Source organism: Ammospiza nelsoni, chromosome 2, assembly GCF_027579445.1.
Source record: "Ammospiza nelsoni isolate bAmmNel1 chromosome 2, bAmmNel1.pri, whole genome shotgun sequence".
NCBI classification, from domain to species: Eukaryota; Metazoa; Chordata; class Aves; order Passeriformes; family Passerellidae; genus Ammospiza; species Ammospiza nelsoni.
Window position 1 is genome coordinate 50265015 of NC_080634.1, and position 23548 is coordinate 50288562.

The window sequence follows — 23548 nt, forward strand, 5'->3', positions numbered from 1 at the left end:
CCTCTGAATATGTTACAAGCATTAGAGACATGGGGATATGGTTGTAAACTAGTAAATTTGTAGGCAAAACTTGAAGGTTTTTTAAAACCTTTAATGTTGTAGGCCAGCTGATTTGCATACACCTGAGCTTAATGAAATCCTGCCTCGCTAAGTTGTGAGTTCTCATTAAATCAAAAAGTTGTAGATACTGAGTCATGAAGAAATCATGCTTAATGCCCTTTGATCCTGATTATCTGTGTGAATTATCAGATTCAAAATACACTGTAGCTTTTAATTCAAATACATTGTGTGCTACTAAGCTTTATTAGAAACAGTAATCTCATAAAATGTCTTTGGGCATTGTCTCAAATGCATGTCAAAGTCTGCCATTTCCCTTTCCTCAGTCACAATGAAACTTCAAAAATAAAAAACAAGGCAATAAATGAAAATATGAGAATAAGAGGGATATGTAAGTATCTCTCTTTACAAGAAGGCATCAGGAGCTGCAGGTGTGTGTAGGTAACCTGCACATTCACTGTGAATATTGGGAAAAGATCTTCAAATCCCACAACCATTTCTGTGTTGGTGTGACGACACCATGACAGCTGCATACCCTAACACCTCTTTTTAGATAGAAAAGTTAAAGAAGCCCTTTCCCCTTGCAGTTCATCTTTTAAGATTGTATTTGACTTCTTGATGAAGTGTATTAAGATTCCCCAAGACAAGGAATGGGGAGGAACAATTAGAAACAGACTTTTTGATGTCTGTCTAGTATTCCTGTTGGCATTTGAATTTTGATGCAGGGGAATCTTGAACCCTCTCATAGGGAAAGATTAATATTATTTGTCAAGATCACTGATAGGAGTGAGATATCTATCTATCTATCTATCTATCTATATGTATACATGTGTGTATGTGTGTATGTATATATATATATATATATATATATAAATCATAAGTAGGTTTTTAAATGCTCATTTTTTGTTAGGCCCTTAAGTGAATAGACATTTTTATAAACTGTGCTATTAAAACCAGCCTAATTCTGTGAGGTCTGGTTCCGTTGTTACTATTGCATGTTTAGTAACATCTTTTTCCTTGAGGATTAGTCAGTGGAAATATATAATCACTTGTTAAAAAAACTATTTTTCTTTTATTTTCCTCTAATTTCATTTGTTATGGTTAAATATTACTATTAGTATGCTTTTAATTTCCTGAAATACTAATGAAGTTGGTGATATCTGCTTGAGTTTGTGCACTCTTTCAGTTGCCTGAAGTACTTAAATATGCAAAGCTGCACTGTATTAAGTGGGGGTTTTTTTGTGGTGTTTTTTTTTTTTTCTTTTTTTTAATTTTTTTGTTATGCTGGGCTTTCAGTAGTTATTTAGATTGTGCAGAATGTAATGCAAGTCTCTCAGAAGAATCTGTAACCTTCAGTATTTGTTTTCTCAACCTGTCCATACCTAACACGTCAGTAGGAGCAAAATTCTTGTAGCATGTGTAGTATGTTCTAGTAGAATATAACCAGACTCTGGTCAAGCTTCTTTCATCTCCTGAAGTCACTATGCATATTGGCAAATGAGGAGGCCATATGTTCTGCCTGCCAGATGATTTTCACTGAACTCTCAATGTCCTTTCTGAGGAGACCTAACTAGACTGGAAGGCCATCTGAAAGGATTTGTGTGATGCTGTGATCCTTTACTTTCAATCTTGCATTAATACCTGTGCAAAGACATGAAGGATTTGTGTGTGTAACTATTCTTTGGCAGGAATAAATTTTTTTTAAAAGTAAATCTTAAAGTGGAAATTGTTTGAAATTGTATCTCTAAAAATCACCGGAGATCTTTTTTTTTTCTGGGAAACTTGTAGCAAAAGGTTACAGTATAATTTTAGTGAGTTGCAATCTTGACTTTTCTGTAAGGTATTACTGAGTGCCTTGTCTTGTACTTATAGTGTTTATTTGAAAGCAGAGAGGTCTTTGGTTTATTTTCCATCAATACATATGAAGGCTGCTGAGTTCTTATTTCCTGATCCCTACAGTTGGCTGTTCTATTGAGTTACTCTTGAAGCCATTTATTCCTGTGTGGGTTGAGATGATGTGCTTGCGAGGACTTTAGTTAATACAACTTTATTGGAATAGAGTGAAAAAGACATGTCACTAACTTTCCATAGATGAAGACAATTCTTAGTTATCATTAACTGTAGAGTTGCTTCAGTTTAATGGCCACTTTAGTCATCCTTCAGCTTTTAATACGTTGTTTTCATTTGAAATTGATCTTTCCCCAGTGGATTAAGAATGCATTTGTGTTTTACTCTTTTGTTAAAAATGTAACAATATTTACAGAGCTGTTGAAATATTGAAGTATTACTCAGTCACTCAAGGTAACTTTTCCCTTAATGAAAATTTACTTTCTTTTGTAGTATAAATTGGTACTATCAAAATATGTAACATTTTACAATCATACAGTTAATTTCTAAACAGATTTTTAGGAGACTGTGTATGTTACCATTTAGCAGTGCCTATTATAATTAATTTTTTAAGTTAGTACACTGATCAGCAATATTTTACAATACTGCTTATCTATAAGATGTGTGTACACACATGTATGTGTATTAATACAAAGAAAAGTTCTAGCCTAGAAAAGTGCAGACTTTTATCCATCCATATTCTTATAATTTACAGTTTTATAAAAAGAATAAGTGGCTTAAGGGACGCAATTAAAAAGAACGGCATATGATTTGACTAGTTGCATTTAAAAAATCTTGTTCATTTTGTTGGAACTATTCATTTTTGGGGAACAAAAGAGAATTGTGCTGAATTAATAAACATGGCTTTTGAGATGTCAGAGGAGTAAATGAGAGGAGCTAAATGAAAGGTTACAAATATTCTTTTAATATCATTAGGGTAATATAGCTTCAAAGTAATTTTCCCAAGGTACTGATTACTTGTTAATACTGAAACTTACATGCTTTTGTCTTTTGTTTTAAAAAAGAAAAAAATAAAATGTAGGGGGGATGAGATTACTTTAGGGACATGATACGAGTGTGAAATCACTCCTACACATTACTGATGATGCATTTTGAGAACTCTGCATACAGTAACTCATGATTGAAGTTAAATAAATTAGTTTATGTAACTAAAAAGTGTGTATGCAAAAAAAAATTCCTCTCGCTATTATTAGTTGGATATTTGCTTAAATTACTCTGGTTACTAGAGTTTACGTAATTAATTTAATCAAATAACTGAGTAATAACTAACCATTCTTAATTAGAGAAGAATTCTCAGCTGTCATCAGAATGTTAAATATGAAAGCTGTGAATCTTCTATTCTTTCAAGGAAAATATTTAGTATGACTAATACAATTCTGACTGTATAGAAAAGAAAGTACATCCCAGACTGAACTGAGCAATAATACCTTTCAAAGATGTTTTCCTTAGTGTTAATCTGAACATCTGAATATGTCAGATCTTCTGCTAGTAAGTAACTCTGCAAGGAGTTTTTTTGAAGGGTTATCTCTTCCTCAGCAGCACCCTGGAATGTCTAATTTGCACCTAATTTTTATAAGTAAGCAAATCTGAGAGTTCTGGATGCAATAGCTCTTGAAGTAATTAGACTGTTTGGTAACTAAAAAGTGTGTATGCAGAAAAGTTGCCCTTATTTTTTTCATTAATGCACTTTGTTTAGAAGCAGAGTTTCTCAGGCATCAGTGGAGTTGCTCCTGTAATGTTGAAGGTGAACACCAGCCAATAAAATAATTTCAAATAAATTAGAAAATTCCAACAGGACTGTTTAATAGACTTAATATCATGAGATGTAATCTATTTTTACATATCAAATAGATCTTTTGGAGGATGTCTTTTAAATACAATAATTATAGGAAAATAGGTAATTACTCCGCTGAAGTTATTATTAGTAGCATATCATGTACTATTCACACACTTATTTATGAGCTGTATTACTGGAGACATTTATAACTGTGGAGTTCTAATAAAAGGTACATGCATAATTAGGTGAAGTGATTTACAGCTAAGCAAACTCCATTGACTGCTCCTGTAACTGTTAAGTAAACATTCACTTACATAGTCATTAATATTTTATCTTTCTGCAGTTTAGTGAACTGTCTTTTAGACACAGCATTATTTTGACTTGTCTTCCCTTTTCAGCTACTTATGTTTTTCATTTCAGTTCTTCATGTGTATATTGTAAGTTCCCAAGCCCTATTTCTCTGCAATAAACAAAAATTTTGGGGGAAAGATACTGGTTCAGTCATGCTCTTACTGTCTTATCTCTCAAGGATTTAGATTATCTATACGAAGAGTTAAGTGTCTCACCTGCTCAGAATGTTGCTGGTAGTGAAGGCTGCTTTTCTGAAATTGCTAAATTTTTTTGATGACAGATTTATCTAGAATGTCTTCTTGTATTTCTTTAAGGAATGTCACTGTCAGCAGGATCTTCTCCTCTTCATTCTCCCAAAATAACTCCTCATACATCTCCTGCTCCTCGAAGAAGAAGTCATACTCCTAACCCAGCAAACTATATGGTGCCTACTAGTGCCTCTGCGTCTGTCGCTAACGCTGTCTCTCAGCCTCCATCTACTGGCCAGGTGATCCAGAAGGAAACAGTGGGTGGAACCACATACTTCTACACTGATACAACTCCAGCACCTCTCACAGGAATGGTATGTTGGCTTTCAGTACACAGCTGTCTGGAGTTTGTAAGTGCTGAATTGGTTGATACTACAGATGTTATTTTTAATACTATAAATGGCTTATTCTGTATGAAGGTGAGGCCTTTTAGTTATTTTAGTTGTTATCCAAAAATATAAGGACCAGAGTAATTTTTGTATATTTCTACAGTTGTGTGGAGCTTTCTGGGGTTTTAACATAGCAATAGCAGGAAAGCATTCTATGTCTCAGTGGATACATGCATAATGAGAAAACATCAAAAAGTCTAGATTTTTTTTTGATAGGTTAAATAGCTCTAATATTTACAGTGATGGAGAAAAAGGCAGTTACAAAACTGTGAAAATAACTGCGTACATACATATATACACATACACCTCCCTCTCCCTTGAAATCTTTAGAAGTGAATACCACATAAAAAATTGTAACATACCTGACAATATATTTGTAACTTGTACATGAGGATTTCGTAGTTTGAACTGAAAGAGTGAGAAAACTCTTCATTTACTTTATCCTTATGGACTTGAAAAAGATTCTTGAATTATTTTATTTTTAGGTTTTTCCAAACTACCACATCTACCATCCAGCTGCACCTCATGTTGCTTACATGCAGCCAAAAGCAAATGCACCTTCCTTCTTCATGGCAGATGAGCTCAGACAGGTAAGATGTTAGAGAGTTTAAAGGAAAATTTAATATCTTGGCAAAAAATAAACAATTGTTAATGGTAGAACAGAAATAGACACTTGCAATATGTGCAGTCATTTTTCCCTGTGGAGAATTTGAAAAATCAAATCTTGTAATAAGTGGAGTACAACAGAGGGTGGGGGTGAGTTACAACATATATGACTGCAATCTAATCTGCATGCCATGATTTACTATTCAGCTCAGTACTATTACTGATGTGGTTTTTTGGCATGCATGGGTTTATTTTTGTAACATTATTTTAAGCTGCAATACTATTCAGTTTGAAAGTCTCCCACTGAAATGGAAGTGTATGCAGGTGTTAGTTGAAGAGCTCTGCTCAGGGTTCATCATCTCAAGGCTGGCTGTGAGTGTTATTAATTTCAGCTTTACTGTAGTAGCGGCCTTTGTCAGTGCCAGCTATAGCAAATGTCTTCTGAAGCTCCTTCAAGAATTTAGGTATTTTATCATTCAAATTTTCAAACTATTGCTCTTCTGACCTTCTCTACCCTAGACACTTGCATTAATTCTTTATTTTAGTACAGGTAGTACTAGTGCTAGTACTTTTGAAGTACTAGATGCTAGTACTTCAAAGACAGTGTTTTCTTAAATTTTCAAAACTAATGAGCTGCATTATAATGTTCAAAACTTAACTTAATTTTTCCTTCAGGAACTCATCAACAGACACTTAATAACTATGGCCCAGATCGATCAGGCTGATGTTCCTGGTAAGTAAGTTTTCCTCAAAACTCTAAACAGTGATCATGTTTTTCTGCAATCATGTACATTCATGTATATTAACAACCTCTTACAAAAGCTGCCACCTGTTTTTATTTTTTCATGTAGCTTTACTCATTGGCCTGGGCCATGGTTAACCAAATGCAGTGTTTCAGAAATATGAATTATTCTTTCTGTCTTCTGTTGTAATTTTCTTCTGTTTTGAAATTCCTTAATGGTTAGGAATAGTTCAAATTGCTGACAAAGGAAAAATCATTAAGGCAGTTAAGCCCTGTGATGAACAGTTTTGTATTTGTAGGTATTAGGTACTTCTTTAAATGATGCATATATTTTCAAAGGTAGTGTGTGAACTAGCAAAGCAGTTTGTTTTGAAGTGGCTTTGCTGGTATATCAGAGAAGGCTTTGTGCTAGGTCAGGCAGAAGAACCATATACTATTTACTGTGATTTGGCTTTTTTTATTCAGCTTTATTTAAACAATTTTGCTTGCACTATCTTCTCAAATGTGTGCATACTATAATAATGATGCAGTTAAAAATGCAGTTTAGTGTTTTAATCCTGATGAAGTGCGAGGGTAATCTCTTAATCTGATTTACAAACCTTTAGCACTTCTCTCTCCCTGTTTTATAAACCAGTATATTAAAACACGTAAGACTGATACTTGCTTTTTTTCTGAGGAAAATGTGGTTCTTACCATGGTATGAAGTCTGCATTGAAATTGGTGCTTATTATTGAATCAGTGTAGGAAAAACACCAAAGAAATGTCATTCATAAGGGTGAATTTCTAAGGTAAATAAGAAAATGGCAGATGGAATGGAAATGGCATATATTCTGTTGATTTTACTTGGTGTAACACTTTTTCTGAAGACAATAATTTTAGTTCAGTGGGATCTCTTTTAGGAACCTATGAATATGTTGGTGTTAAAGCAAAAATAGTGAATTTTAACTTCACATGTGCCTAAAAGATGATGGAGATAATTTAAATATTACTGGAAGTAATTTTAATTTTCTCTGCTACTTAGTAATTTTCTCAAAGTCAGCTGAGGCCTAACATGTTTCTGTGTATAAACTGATTTTAGCAGTTCCTGCGGAAGTGGACAGCTACCACAGTCTCTTTCCTTTGGAACCACTGCCACCGCCCAATCGGATACAGAAAACGAGCAACTTTGGGTACATTACATCGTGCTATAAAGCCGTAAATAGTAAAGATGACCTGCCCTATTGCCTTCGGAGGATACATGGTGAGAAACATCGAGTTGTCTCAGTAGGACTAGCATTCCAGAGTGTACCAGTCATATTTTAGTATCTGGTTCCTTCTCAGCAGTTTCAGACTAAATGCTGAACTAAAATTTTCTCATTCTAAACATTATACTTTAAACCATGGGTTTTATTTTTTTCCCTAGGTTTCCGTCTTGTTAACACAAAGTGCATGGTATTGGTTGACATGTGGAAAAAGATTCAGCACTCAAATATCGTAACTTTGCGTGAAGTGTTTACCACTAAAGCTTTTGGAGAACATTGTAAGTTTTTCTTTTTTCTTCCCCCTGCCCTTCCCCCCAGTTGATGTGTGGATACTTCTTTCAAATATGTTTGAGTTAGTAAATATCACCTGTTTCTGTTTTTAAGCTCTAGTGTTTGCGTATGATTTTCATGCTGGAGGAGAGACTATGATGAGCAGACACTTCAATGACCCTAGTGCTGATTCTTATTTCACAAAACGGAAATGGGGTAAGGAAACCACACTATGATACAATACTTCTACACACTGTTTCAGCAGTAAACACCTGGTCACAAACCGTTGTTCAGCTTAATTTTTTGGCTAATCATGCCATTAGCTGATTGACATGAGAGCGTTCTTCTTCACCTCCTGTTTGTAAAATCTTTTAAAATTATCAAACAAATATAAAATTGATGTCAGCATGTAAGGGAATTACAACTCTCTGAGAGAAAAATAAGTTGGAGCAAAACTGGGAGCCAGGAGCTCTAGTGTCCTTGTTGCAGGTCTATCACCAGGTAACACCTACCATTTAATGGCAATAGTTCCAAAATTCAGAAGATATGCTGTGCCAATTTGGTGCTTGCTGTTTAGGTGTCCTACCATTCTGGTTTTTTCCTCACTATGAGGAATCATTAAACAGTATTTTATTTGATGATTTGAAATGTGAACTACTAGTTAAGACAAGAAATTGATTGAAAAATCCCTGTACCTTATTCTTTTCAGACACCAACTTCACTTCTTAGGTCTGAAATTTTTTTAATGATGTTTATACATAGATTCAATGGAGTCACTACATAAGCATTCTTAAATGAAATCTGTCACAGGATGGTCTATAGCTCAGCAACTGGCGCAGTAGAGCCCATATGCTTGTGGCTAAAGCCTTTTCCTCTCCAAAACACTGTGCTGTCAATCATTCTTCCTATTAGGACCAGTTTGTGACCCCTGCAGTCTTACAAACTGCAGTCAGGTGTTGGCAACACAAACAGTGCCATGCTGAGAAAGAGAGGTGGTCACTGCTTAATGCAATCACAGAAAGACTTAAGATAGAAAAATACCCTGCAGAGCTTTTTTGCACCAACTTCTTGCTTGATGCAGGACCAGCCCTGAAATTAGATACAGCATTAAAGATGACCAGATGACTGTGACGTGGCCTGTTTTTTTTTTTTTTTAGTTAGAGAAGATCTTCCCTAAATGTCTTTAGGCTGCCAGTGTATGAAGAGAAGCAGAAGCTAAGGTTTTTTTCTTTCTCGTGCCTTTTGAAATTAGAGCTTTTAGCTGTGAATTCAAACTGTTTCAGAGGTTGACATCTAGAACTTCACTTGGATATTTTTTACATCAGAGCACAGTGGTTTGGTAGTGTGTGAATATGTTGAAAGGCTTGAAGAAAACCTTTCATACGTTCAAAGACTTGTGGATACCTTAAATACTGCATAATTCTCTCTGACTTTGCACTGAGCTGACCATTTTAAGTGGAGATGGAACTTGATTTCACCACTGATTTTGGTGGTAATATCTCAGATGGAGGAAACCCCAGTTTGATGTGTCATATCCTGTGGCAAATCAGAGTGTAATTACAGATTCAATGAGCCTGATGTGAAACTAATTTGGTGAGATAAAACTGGAAGATCTACTGCTAGGGTAATGGCTGTTACGTGCAGGACTAGGCTCCTGAGTGTTTCCCAGTCATGATTTTCAATTTCCATGTGAATCAGTCCTTGTTATGTTTTTGTATCTGTTTAGAGAATCGTAGTAGAATGATGTCTGTTCTAGATAAAATAATAAAAGTTACATAAAATTATTGGGAGCACATTTTTTTGTCATACTGGAAAATAATTAAGTTACGGACCTATAAAGGGCAGTCATGTCTCATTAATCTATCAAAGTTATTTAAAGGAAGATCGAGCAGATAAGACCTTGGAGTTTTCAATGAAGTCCAACAGAGTCTTTAAAAGAACCTAAGAAGTCATATTGCAGAGAAGGTTCTCAGTTAGGTTAATGCCTGGTTAGAATATTAGAAACAGAGTGAACAGTGAAGATCACTGATGGGTCTCACAAGATGATGTCCTGGGAGTTGTATTTCTTAACACATTCACTTGTTTGTTCTGAAGATAAATTGTCTGTCAAACTTTGCTGGTAATACCAAATTATTTGGATTGTTAAAAACAAAGGCCAGTTGTGATTGATTGCAGAAGGATCTTACAAGACTAGAACTCCTACTGATAATACAGCAGGTGATGTAATGTAAACCAATGTGATCAAAGGAAAAATGGAACTAGCTTTAAACATGAAGTGATGGCCTCTGTTGTGACTGTTGCCACTCAGTAGTAGGTCTGGGACCACGGTTAAGTGCATTGAAGAAAATACTGTCCTCTTGCTGAATAGCTGTAAATAGGAAATAGATTGATGTAGCTTATTAAGAAAAGGGCAGTGAAATGGTAGACATTGTATTCAAGTTGTGTGTGCCTGATAGACTTCTCTCTGAAGCTATGTTCCTCCTCATGCATTTTGAAAGGTGTAGAACAGCAGCAAAGAAGTTGAGATGAGGTGACAGGGATGATCAAAGGTGTGGAACAGCTGGATGAAGAACAGCAAAGTGGAATAATGCTTTTCATGCTTTTAAAGATGGAAAGGAATATAATGGGGTTAAAAGTGCCTGGAATATGCTCTGAAAAATCATCTGGAATAACAAAGAAATTAATAAAAAATGTTTATTATTTCTTCCAGCCTAAAACTAAGGATTTACCAATGAAAATAGACAGGTAGCAAATTCAAAACCTAGGCTGTCATGATAGTTAAGCCATGGAACTTTCAGAGATTATTGTGGACATTTGCCTAAGTTCAAGGGGGAAGTGGGCTTACTCATGGAGGAGAAATATTTGGGGACTGCACAGTCATGATATTTACTTCTGGGCTGCAAATCACTGGAGGCTAATAGAATATTTTACTTGTTTATGTTTATACACTTCAGTATTCATTGCAAGCTGATTTTAGTGTATGTGTCTTTCAAACAGGCTCATGGGCTATCTGGACCCTTTGTTTCACCTACTTCAGCTTCCTTTTATAGGCAGGAATAATCTGGGAAGTTGGAAATAAAACATCAATGTCTGTTTGAAACCAAAGTATTACTTAATTAAAATGAGCTGTTGCAATAGAACTTACAGGGATATGTAGGGAAGATAATTGTCTCCTGACTGTGACAATTACTACCTGCTCTTTCAATATTTTCAGTAGAAAAATTAGGGGAAAAGAAGTCACCTGAATTCCCAAATTTTGTCAAATCTTTCTGCATATCTTTGCTTTGGCCTTTCTTTTTTTTTTTTTTTTTTTTTTTTGATAGCTGCTGCTCTCTAGTCTGGTCCTCAGTAGAAGGAGCAATTTAAGAGAGAAAAATAAGATTGCATACCTATAACTTGATTTCTCAGAATTGCCTGCCTTCACGGATCCTTTCTCCATCCCCTCACAGAGTTTCTTGGCCGTCTGCCTGCCTAGAGGAGACTCCCAAGAGAAGCAGGGGAATGGATGGAAGTTGGGTACTCTGCAGCATGAGGCCCAGATTAGTACAATTGCTTATAAAGGTTTTAGGAGGCACAACACTGTGAACCTGATCAGTGAACTCAGAGAATTTGATTTCAGGTATGCAACCTTATTTATGTTGAACACTTGAGTTGGCAACATGAGACCTTGATAGTTAAAAGATGAGGATTATGGTTTACATGGCTGTCTTGCATGTCACTGGTGTCAATGTGGTCAGTCTTGGGTGTTTTCTTCTTGCCGTGTTACTAACAGACGCTGTTACAGGACTGCCTTTCTAGAGATTTGGTGTGGGGGAGAAAAATAGCAGCTTACATTTATTTTTATGCTGTAAACTAATGTCTCTGACTTCTGAATGAAGTAGAATTTGTTGCTTATGTTCTTTATTCAATGATACGGCCTCTTCCTTCAGATGGTACAGTGTGATAATCTAACATTGTTCTGTCATATTTTACTAAATTTGCACGGTTTAAAACCAGGAATCTGAATTTTTGTTTAATCGATACTCAAAGTACATTTATTTGAAAAGTTTCTTCTTATATTATTCTCACTTCTTATACTTCCTCAAAACATTTCTTCATACTTTAAACATTAAATCTGTTGTTCTGGAACTTTTTGGTATTCTTCCACCTTTCTTATATTTCTTAGCTTCAGACCATAGCATGTATTAGTGCATTTATCTCTGCCAAAATTATGTTCTCTTTGCATTAGCGAGTTAACCCAAAAGTACTGAAATGTTGCTCTTAACAGTCCAATAACTGAATGGTAAACCAATTTCTGAATGTTTTTACTTTAAAATTTAACAGTCAGAAAATCCTGGCAAATTAACAGTAACTATTGGCAGCTGCCAGAAAGGTTTGTCCTGATGAGTTTTTGTGGTTGGCAGAGATGAGCATGCCTTTATGTCCTTTGGTCTGCTTTTAAGCACTCTGAATAATTAAATGCTGGCGTACATGCTGTTAGTAGGAGTTTTCAGCAGCACAGTCTCTGTTTTTCAGCAAACAAATACTTTCTGATGAAGATAAGCATGATCTGGGAAACTTGCTTTGCTTTTGACACATTAATAGTAGTATGTCATGCACAAAAATGGCCTTCACTGCTGACTTTACAGTTTTTTACATCCCCACGTGCTGAATGTTTCTTTTATAAAATACCCCTTCTATTGAAAAAGAAATAAGTTGTGTGATGACTAGATGAATAGTGTGTGATGAGGAGTAAGAATATGTGAATATTCAAAGTCAGCATGATGTTTTTGAAGACAAAATATGTGACTAATAATTATCCTAAAATACCTTTGCCAAAAGCTGCAACTTTTTCAAAGTAAGTTTGAGTTTTCAGTAGCTTTAGAATATTTACAAAAATACTGCTGCCTTCTTGTAGTTCAGAACCTTTCTGTACATTGAAAATGGGGAAATGTAAAACCAAACCCCAATTTTCCCCGAAGGAGAGATGAAGACTACTGCATTTGTCTTGTTTTCAGTACTTGAACTTGGGAACGCCAAGTAAACACTGTACAATTCATAGTTGTGAATGTAAAAGACTGGTTTACAAGCCTGAGAGTTCAATTTAGTAAACAGCTAAATCTCTCATTGGGTTTTTTTCTTCTTCGTTACTGTGTGAGAATTGCTGTTTCTTGGCATGCTTTCAGTGTTCCTGATGATGTCAAACAGGTCCTACTGCTGGTGTTCCCAGGTCTTCCTTCCCACCCCAGGACTATTCCTGGATTCACACTTGCTCTGGAGAACAGAATTTCATTTGAATAATTTTTTTAAGAAGGAAAAGCTTAATATATGCATGCACACTGGTACAGAGGGTAATTTTTTTGTTCTGTTGTCAACAGCATACCACAGAACTAAAAAGTAAGTGTTAGCATTTTTATTTATTTATGTTTGTCCCAATGTGGCAAGGAAAAATAATGGATAACCTGTGTTTTTGAAATGGCAGGTTTTAAATTTTTAATCTTTTCCATTAGTGGCCATGTTCTACATCACAGAGATGAAATTATAGGGAGAGGTGAATCTGCCATGCAGTAGGTGGGAAGAACACAGTCTGAAATTTTGCTTGTTGTAGCCATAGATTCAGCCTGCGGTGGGAAGCCTTTGCAAATCAACCATGGAATCTCTTAACAAAACACTTTTTCAAGTAATACTGTGATCATTTGGGTAATGGTTACTTACATTCTTGTGCTGTTTTTCCTTGTGTTCAGCACTGTTTGGAAAGCTTTCCAACTGTGTGTTTCTCCTGAAGAGCAAGCTTTTGGGTCTCATTTCCTTGGGTCCTTGCTCAAGTGCTGTCTGCGGCAGGTGTGGTGGGCCTCTTGGGACATACATTATGGTCAGCATTGCAGCCAACTGAACTGCTTTTAATCGTGGTTATTTTGAACAGATAGATATCTGTAAGAGGGTATTTCAAAGCTGATTCTTCCCATGTTTTAGCTTGTACCTTTAGTGTATGTGAATGTGGGGTGCAGCTAACTGGTGTGAAAGCAGCAGCCCAGATTTGGCTGTAGCCTCAAGTAAGTTTTTGCAGTAGTAAAATAACATTGCTGAGATTTTCTGATAGATAAGGAGAAGCTGTGTCAAACTCTGGTCTTTCTGTTTATATTGGACTTTCCCTTGGTTACATTGCCTTAATTTGAAAATCAAAGGGCGGGTGTTCTTATGCATGCACAAAAATAACTGCCAAGTTTCAGCTTTTCTCTCTATGGGATATTATAGCAACATTTCTATTCTGGACTTACTTTGTAGAGATGTAACTCTCTTACAGTATCCATGCACATCCCTGTTAAACTTGCTACTCATGTTGCTGTTCACCAAATACAAAGTGCATTCTACAGCAAGTAGTAAAGAGTCTCAGCTAGTACAGGAGGTTGTATCTTCTCAGTCATTTTATAATATACAGGAGGTTGTATCTTCTCAGTCATTTTATAATGTAGTCTTTGTCATTCTGAAGAAGAGAGTGTTATGAGGGACAAGTTTGCTACATGAGACTTGGAATGATGGTTTTTGTGGGAAGTGATTTGCATACTGATTCATCAGGGGGCCAGAAAAAACAAACAATATCTCATAATATTCAGCTTTCAGTAGACATGCCAAGTTTATTGTTTTTTAAAGGAGTCAGCATTTTGATCATCATAATCTAAACCAAAGTACCTTAAACCTGAAAAGCAAACCAAAATTTTAAAAGTGGACAAAACAAAGCTCAAATGAAAGTTTGTAACATTCTCAGCCCATGACCCCTCAGTCAGTAAAATTTCCCAGTAAAAAGTTATCAGGAATGTGTTCCACTGTTTTTCACTGTGCGTGTATTTTGTGTGTGCATATGCATGCAAGTGTACATATGCTTACTTTGATCAAATGCACAGATGTTGATATGGTTATGTAGGAAAAGGGGGGGAAAACCCCCAACCTCAAAAAACAAGAACAAAAACCAAAACAACCCAAAACCCACAAACAAACAAACGAGGAAAAAACTAAAAAGAAATAAATGTTTAGAGAAGAGCACAGTCAGTTCACAGCAAAACCAATCAGTTGCTTGCATGATTTTACTTACTACTGATGATATTACTGGTCTCAAAACAAGCAAAATCAGTACTGAGGCAACCTCTTGAAATATCTCTTGTGGTTTGTAAAATTGAGATGTACTGTCTTACTCTGGATGTATTTTCTTCTGCTTCAATTTTGTGCAAGGCAAACAATGCCAGCTTACTTGAATTACACACATCCTACTTAAAATAACATTTTTTTATCCATAACTTCATTTTTTTATCTGTGACTCAGTATTACTCAAACTGTTTGTAATGTAGGATTTGAGTGTGTGTTTGCAAAGACTGAGTTTTACTTTTGAAAGGAATACTAAAAATTCATTTGGAAGGAGAGTAATGCATTTCTTTCATATGACCCATGGAGTAGGGGTCATGCAGTGATGACTTGACAGGGAGCTGTGTCACAGCAGAATGTAAGTGAAGTTGTGTTCAGTGATGTTTAGCCTCCAAATCTTTGTCTGATTTGCTCATGTAAGCTGAAATGAGTTTGTTATTTTTTTCTCTTTGTTATTTTTTTCTCATTAGATCATAGAAAATGTTTAATTGGGAAGCCTGCCTGCAATAAAGGCAGTAAAATGTTTCCGCTATTGTGGTACATACTCGTTGTTTCAGGACATTGGTGTTTTTACTTCTGAAGTACCTGCATATTGTGATGTACCATCTACTTTGAGAAATTTCCAATCAGTGCTCATTCTCAACTTCAAAACATCATTTCCCTGAATATGAGAATGAAAATAATAATGCCTAATGAATTGTCAGCATTTTCATAAAAACACTATGTGAAACCAACCAATGAAGAAAAATCTATTCCCAAACTCACCTTTAAAGCAACATAGATGTGTCTTTCAAGGACTATTAAGAGTTAAATGAAATGAGGGTGTGAGTTAATTGTATGATTCAAGATGTTGTACTTTGCTTTTTGCACAGCAGCCTTCCATTGATGCTCACAATGTTTTGGTTCTAGGTCAGCATGATGGACCTCTGCCACGGCAGCATGCGGGGTTGCTTCCAGAGTCTTTGATATGGGCATATATTGTGCAGCTCAGCTCTGCCTTACGGACCATTCACACAGCAGGACTGGCGTGCAGAGTTATGGATCCAACCAAGATTCTGGTAACAGGAAAAACAAGGTAATGAAAGCATTCAGTCTCGCTGTGCTCTGGGTTCCTGGCAGCTGCTGACTCTGCACCTGGTACATAAATAGCTACTAAGTTCTCTCAACTGGCCTGAGGCATTGTGCTAAACCTTATAACTTTGGTTTTTTAAAGGTCTTCTAAAACATATTTTGGGAAGACTTATACATTATCCCCAAACTACAGATCAGACCCACTACTATCAGTTTAGAAATTTGTTGATTTATTTGTAAATGGAATACTGTCTGTGCATTTTATCAAATAGTAAAATCAGTCTTTTCTGATTCATAGTAATTTGCTAAGTACTGATGGCTTTTATAATATCAAAAAATTCAATGAATGCTAGAGGAAACATTGAGCAACCAATTAAGTTTAATGGCAATTTTTCCTTTTCTGTTCTTGTTCCTAAAGGTTACGAGTTAATTGTGTTGGAATCTTTGACGTTTTGACATTTGACAACAGTCAAAATAATCCACTGGCATTAATGGCTCAGTTTCAGGTATGACAACACTGCTAGTTAGGTTGGTGGCTTGGCAAAGGGATTACTGCAAACCAGTGTGGTTCCTTTTGGAAGACAAGTACTTTAATTAAACTGTAGTCCAGTGTATCTATCTGTAAATGACTGTATTTTTTTACTTCTGGTTTGATCTTGGTTCTCCCATACACTGTTCAAATTTGCTTATAATTTATAAATGTGAATGCTCTTTTTGGTATTTTCTGCCTCTGAAATTTCAGCAAGCTCACTGAACAGGTTGAACTATAGTATTTAACAAACTTAAGTCAGAAACGACTGGAAATAGAAATTTCTAAACGAAGAAGAAAAATCTTACATTTAGTGTTAGAGGTAAAAAATAATAATAGTTTTTGCTCTGTCTTTTGTAATTTTAACATAAATAACTAAGTGTTGAATACCTGTTGAGAGGAGTAAGATCTTTCAGTTAACTGCATTTAGACCCTCTCCTCGTGCCAAAAAGATTCTAGTGTATCTTTATTTTGGGCTCCTAGTTTTTCCGTGCTCTCCTGGTGTTCTCTGAAGCGTGGACTCTGCATAATTCCTGAATTAAGAAGAACCCCTTTAGAATTAACAAAAACTGTTCCACAGTCATCTGGAGCATCACTGTGTACAGGAGTGCCTCTTTCCCTAACTTCCCCTCAGGGTAAAGTACATTACTTCAGCAGTCATCACATACCCTGTTTGTACTGGGAGTGAAAGACTACAGTAGGGAGTTGGATTTAATTTATTTTCATTAATTGACCTTATTCACTGTGAAAACTGCTTATTCAGAGTCTTTAAGTAATAACTGAAATGCTTGAACTTTGGCCAGAAGAAACTAGCTCATTGGAGACCATATCCTTGAACATAATAACTTTTTTTTTAATGGTACAGTAAAGCAGTTTTCAGTGTGCTTTGAGGAGTACACCAAAGGATTTCACGCTCACACACACTCAGCTATGTATCAGTGGGCTTTTGGTAATAATTTAGTGAAAAACAGTTGTGAGAAGATGAAAATTCAAATAAGTAAGGGATTCCATGCCTAAAAATGTAATGAGAGGGGTTTTATTTAAATCTAAGTACTTCTCTATTTTAATTTCAGCTTGGAAAGGGATCCTCCTGAGATATTATGACATTCAAGTAAAGAAAAACATTTAGAATACTTGAAGATACAAATCTAAAAATACTTGCAGGTACACAAGTCTGTCCAAAGCACTTATCACCATAGCAGCTCAACACGTGGCAGCTGACTTGCTTGATAATGCCTAGTTTTGTTCAGGGGGAATGGCTTTTCATGTTTTATATGTTGTTAATATTCAAATTGTTTAGGTTGCTCTGTAAACCAGAAAATAAATACTCCTAAATACTTAGTTTGAAAGATCTTAATTGCAATTAGTAAATACAGTCTGTTTTTTTCTTTTGCTGTCTTTTCTAGAAAGGCTAGGCTTTTACTGCCCATTTTTTTCCTTCAGAGGTGCCAAACTGGGTCCATTCCTTGAAATTTAGGGGTCATTTCTCATGCTCTACCTTTGTTTGCCCTAGCCAGATAAAATTACAAAATAACAGCTGCTGCTCATCCTTTTTCCTTTCGATTCATGACCCAGTTCCTGAATTCCTTTGGGACTCCTGTGACTGTTAAAAATATAGGTTATCTCTTGGTTTACTGCCCAGCTAATATGCATTTCCTTGTTGTTGTCTTCAATGGAAAAAGCTATGTTTGTTAGGATTTGCCATTTTCTGGCTATTTCCCATGGTTAATATAAAGAGAGATTTCAGCCAAAACAGTGAGGAGCTATGTAGAAGGAATGCAATTGTTCTTTGCAATCTGTGTTAAGCACATTAATCTATGATCATTTAAGAGTTACATGAAGTCAACAAAAAGGAAGCTAAAAAAAAAGTAAATGAAACAGGAATGGCCACTTGCATTGAAAACCAGGGCTTAAACCTGTATAAAATGCAGCATGTGACTTCCTGCCCTGCCCCAGTCCATAAGTCTTGTTTCAGTCAATTGCAAGGTGCAGATGGGAAAGCTAAGTGGTGATACAGGAAACAGTAATAAGGTTTAATAAATATTTCTGTATTTGGAACAAAATTTGTAAGTCCTCCCTTTTACAAAAAAAGAGAATATAAGTTTTAAAAAGGTCTGTAAGGTTACTTTGGCTTAAAGTAAATATTTTCAATTTAGCAAACCAAAATAACTTTCATATGCACCTTCCCAAATTTAAATGAACTAGTTTGAAGAGACATCTCAAGTACTATTATTGACTCTAAAAAAATGCACCAAAATGTAAGAACTTGGAGGTACTTCTAAGGACAATGCTAGAACTTATCCTTTTAAGTGAATCCACAGAATTAGGGTATGAATGAGCTGATACTTATCCAAGCATACCAGTGGATCAGGATTACAAAATAAAAAGTAGTGTTGGTTTCAAAGTGTTTTTGGAAAATGGATCCTGTCAAAAAAAAGTTTTATTTGAATAACTTACATGTCTGGCTGATAAAATCAAACGTATTGGTATGTTGAGATATCTATGGCATTTGGCATAGTGGCACATACCTATTCAATTAAAAAAATAATAAAGGGTACCTATGCAATTAACATTTAAATTACTCACTTGACATGCTTGAAATTCACTTAGTAACAGGGAGACATTCATGAAGGTGTCTGGTTTTGAGTTTATCCCCTAGTGCTGGTTTTTAGTGAATGCTATTTAATAGCTCTGTCAATGAACTAAATGCTGATAAAATCCTTACTTGCAAAGCTTTCAAGAGATAGAAAATTAAGTTGGTAGAGGTTACAGTTATGACTTTAATTACTAATTAAATGGTTAATAATTGCATGCAAGGTGCATTTTTGAACAAAAGGCTGCCTGTGCTTAGAAGGTGTAAAGCTTTTCCTTGAAGTTAGGAATCAGCTTAGTGTTACTGCATGGTCACTGTTGATAGTTACCATAGCAGAAGTTTTCTGTCAGATCAAAAGGAACTTACATGATCCATAGGAGCATGCAAACACAACAGGGAATATAAACAAGGAAATTATGTACCTAATATAGATCTGTACCTTGCACTAGCAAGGCTACTACAGGAATGCAGAAAAATATATTTCTGGTGTTCCTGCTGCAAGGAAGTCTAATAGTTCTTGTGTGCCTTTAACCTTTCTTTGCCTAGGAACAGTGAGAGCTGAATATTTTCATAGGATAGGTTAGGAATTAATAGGCATAGGTGGATTGCTTCCTTACAGAGAAAATGGTGTAACCCAGCTTCAGGGAAGTCATGTACCCTGTCTGAATTTATAGAATGGGTCAGCAGATGGTAGTTTAGTTGCTTCTAAAACAGTAATCTGACTCTCAGAAATCCTAAATTAACGGGATCTTTCCAGCTGGTGATATTCTGATTCTCCAGTCACACAGGAAGAATATTGCCTTTGTACTCTTGTAAAACTTTTAAAATTGGGTATTGTGATAACATTTTCTTTCAGGATTTCAGCTAACAATGAATAGTAAAGTGCCTCCAGAGAGCAGTTCAACTGGCTCAAAATCTGAATTGTCTTACAGAATTACAGTGTCTTATATTGATCAGTCTCTTGACTGAATGCTTGAAGTTCCTAAAATAAGTGGGATGAATCCAAGTCACTTTTGTGTCTAAAATAAGCTAATCATAGGCTGTAATCGAAAAACTTTGTGTTTGGGAGTGCATTGGGGTGTCATATTCTCTCTGCCAATTCTTCTGGTAGATGTGAAACAAACAAAAATTTAAGGTTGCAAATCAAATGCTCAAAACCCCACAAAGCTCAAATTTAAAATTTCCTGTCTGATGTTAAATGTAAGACTTTTTCAATAATTTCCAAAATCTAATGCAAGTGTATTATGAAAGCACTTGTGCAAAGGAAGACAATTTTCATAGGGTCTTGCCTGTGTATTTTCAGTGTCCCAGGGTTGTATGATGATACAGAATTTATATAGGTTATATCCTTCTGAATGACTAAAAGTTGAAATATATTAAGTGTAAAGTAGAGGACTGCAGAAAGAAGTACAACTGTGGTTAATACAAATGCATATTTCTTCCAAGACTTTTTGGAGAAAAAAATCATAATGAAAAGGCCTTTGTCTCAGGTGACACACGTTTCTAGGTACTGCACCAGCAGGAATCCTCTGTTTAGAGCCATACCAGTGTTCCCTGCTGCTGAAATTGACTACTTGTTAGTGGAAGCAAGTTCACACTGAAAAGGGGGTTTAGTGCTCTGATTAACATCTCTTTACCAAAGGAAAAAGGAATGCTAATACTCAGAAATTCTGTGTTGCTTAGGAAATAGTTTAGCAAATGCCAGTCCCACGTCCTTTTCAACCACTTTGTCCATATTTGTCTCATTTTCCACATCCTGTTTCTGTCTTCATTAGTTACAAGAATAACATGCATTTTAATACTTCTGATGTGTTGTGTGTCCATGTTCAAATTGTGCTGCTTAATCATACTTGATATAGGAACAGCAGGGACATTGAGAGACCTGGAAAGGTTTGGTTTTTTTCCCTTTCCCCCAGCACCTGGGAGACGTGGCTTCAGGGAAGGCTGTGCTCAGCTACTGCAGCCAGAGGCAGAAGGTGTGGTTATGCCTCTGGGTGGAACAGCTGTGAGGGGCTGTGGCATGTTCACCATCACAGCACTTTTCTAAAGCTGCCAAATTCTAACCAGAACTTCTCATGCTGCCAGATTTTTTTAGCCTTTCTTACAGAAATGATGGAAGGTGGATTCTTTGTGTGACTGCATTCTCTGCTACGTGGCTTGGCCTTGCTCTAGGCTTTGGAACTGACATTCTCAATTACTAGTAGCTTTTATGTTTTTAGGTTTGCAAAAATATCTTATTTTCTCCAAAAAACTCCAAAACCTCAGGAAAAGTCTAATTTCATATCTGTAGCTGACTGTTAAATTCACTCTAAGGCATGTCCAGCATGTAAGGCTGCAGGTGTTTTTAAGTTTGGCTAAGTTGTGTGCAGCTGAAAGCCTTTCCATGGAAACAATCAGTTCAACTTTTCCTATGAATGTCATTGTTTGCTACTAAATTAGGCTCTTGCTTTTAGCAGTGGGCTTTAAAATCTGTTACAGCTTTTCAAAATCATTTCTCATGGCTGGCTATTAATACTGGCAGAATTTTCTGTTACGGCAAAGCAGACTGTATCCAGCATTCGTCTTTTAAGAGCAGTTCTGCTTTTAACAAAAGTGTTAGTAATGCAAAGGTTTCTTCATAACACACAATGCTGTTCTGTTTGGCAACTGTACAGACCTGTCTAGTTATTTTGCACAGTTCAGATCTTTTCACACTGTCCATCAGAGATTAAAATATTTGAACAATTTGTTATAATGGTGATATCATGTGTTAGAATGTGATATGGATCCCAGTATGGAATTCACACTGGATGGCTAGATTGAAAAGATATGAATGCAGAAAATGCTGGTTTCAGTTTAACAAATAATCCTTTTATTTCTACATCTCGTATTGAGAAGACTTGTTCTGTTTGCCACCAACTCCTTGACTTGTCAGGATTGAGCAGGTGGGTGGCTCAGAGAACCTCATTACTGAGCTTCTGCTCACTACACAGTTCTCTCTGGTACTGTCCTTAAGCTAAAAATAGGTAAATTTTAATCATTCAAAGATAAATATAGTACTTAAAAATTGCTAGGTGTCAGGACAGATTTTCTTCTGTACTTTTTAACTACTGTAACTTGAACAATCATAATGAACTATGATTTGAATAGCACTTACTTTAGTTGCTCAATTTCTTCTAAGGTTATTGAAGAACTGTCTCTTTAACACTATCTAGTTCCATGGGATAGTATTTATCTGTACTAAGAATCTTACCTCTGTGTGTTTTCCCTATTAGCAAGCAGATCTGATCTCCCTGGGGAAAGTTGTGTTGGCTTTGGCTTGCAATTCTTTATCAGGAATTCAGAGAGAGAATTTGCAGAAAGCAATGGAACTGGTGACAATCAACTATTCCTCTGACCTGAAGAATCTGATTTTGTAAGTTTGTTTAATAAACCTTTTAAAGGAAATTGCAGCACTTTTCTTATGTATACCAATGCACAAGTGAAATGGTATTTTTAAATGCAAGTAAAGATTACAGGTAAATCTGCAGTTGTTGAGATGTCTTCATGAAATAGGCACACTGACTTTTTGGCCAAAAGGTTGAGTGCTAGCTTTTTCTGGCTGCGTATTCTTTTTGTGTCATTTCAATATAGTCAGCCTTTTTCTCCCTTGCAGCCTGAGTGGGAAAAGTAGAAGTCTTTTCTCCTTTCCTCATTTGAAAAAAAATTGCATTGCAGTCAGAATCTTCATCCCTCTCTCTTTTTGTGTACGTTCTTGCTGTTTGAATGGAGTGAACTGCACAGTTTTGTGAAAGTATACTCCTGTCTTGTATAAATAACTGACTCAATGTATACATGCAAATTGATTGTGTTTTCTTGATGGTATCTTCTTAAAAGAAACATTACAATTGTCAACTTTATGTATTAAATACAAGAAGCTAAATAGTTATAAAATCATAATGGAATATAATGTTTGACATTTCCAGAAAGTAATCTTTGGTGGTTGGGTTATTTTGGCAGGTATTTGCTGACTGACCAAAACAGACTTCGCAGTGTAAACGATATCATGCCTATGATTGGTGCACGATTCTATACTCAGTTGGATGCTGCTCAGATGCGAAATGATGTTATAGAAGAAGATCTAGCAAAGGTAAATCATGTAGTAAGTCCTGCAGAAAGACCTGTAGTCAGTGTTCCTAGAGCTGTACCTTGAAAGCGAATGTTTTCTACTAGTTTCTGTTGGGGTTTTTTTCCCCTTCTGTTTGTTTATTAGCCTGAGTAATCTGCCTGAAGGCTTGACAAGTCTAAACTCAGGCTTTTGAGAGCCCCAGAGCTTCAAGAATGCCTAGTTTTAAGATGTCTTCAGCTGTGTTTTAACTGAAGTAGCATCTTCATTTCCAGCCAGTAGTCTTGGGAAAATTATGTTCGTTATAGCATGGTTAAAAATAGCATTCTGAGTAAAGGAGGCCATGTATGTCATGGAGATCATTTAATGTGTGCTAAAGCCCCATAAATTTTTAGGTTTGGATTTTGGTGTCCTTGTTCTCATATGCTTTCCTTTCTGAATTAATTCTAATCCATGGAGATACCATGTTCAGCTTTCCTAAGTGTGCACTCTTCCTGTGGGGGTCTGTGGTGTTCAGTCAAGGTATCGACTGCTAGCTATAAAGGAAATACGTACTATGTATCAAG

General features: G+C 35.9%; 1 protein-coding gene across 7 annotated transcripts in view; it reads left to right on the forward strand.

Annotated features, from left to right (window-relative positions):
* Nucleotides 1–23548, forward strand: part of PAN3 (poly(A) specific ribonuclease subunit PAN3) — a 79295-nt gene that overhangs the window by 46625 nt on the left and 9122 nt on the right. For 6 of the 7 annotated variants that reach the window (XM_059467177.1, XM_059467175.1, XM_059467178.1 and 3 more), the window contains 10 exons: nt 4408–4655; nt 5216–5320; nt 6012–6069; nt 7157–7318; nt 7481–7597; nt 7704–7805; nt 15615–15780; nt 16195–16282; nt 22153–22292; nt 22877–23006. In XM_059467177.1, coding sequence (XP_059323160.1) covers nt 4408–4655; nt 5216–5320; nt 6012–6069; nt 7157–7318; nt 7481–7597; nt 7704–7805; nt 15615–15780; nt 16195–16282; nt 22153–22292; nt 22877–23006 — 1316 coding nt within the window. Of the gene's footprint in view, nt 1–4407; nt 4656–5215; nt 5321–6011; nt 6070–7156; nt 7319–7480; nt 7598–7703; nt 7806–15614; nt 15781–16194; nt 16283–16788; nt 17754–22152; nt 22293–22876; nt 23007–23548 lie in introns of those variants that run through there. The other variant, XM_059467181.1, reaches the window with a different exon arrangement.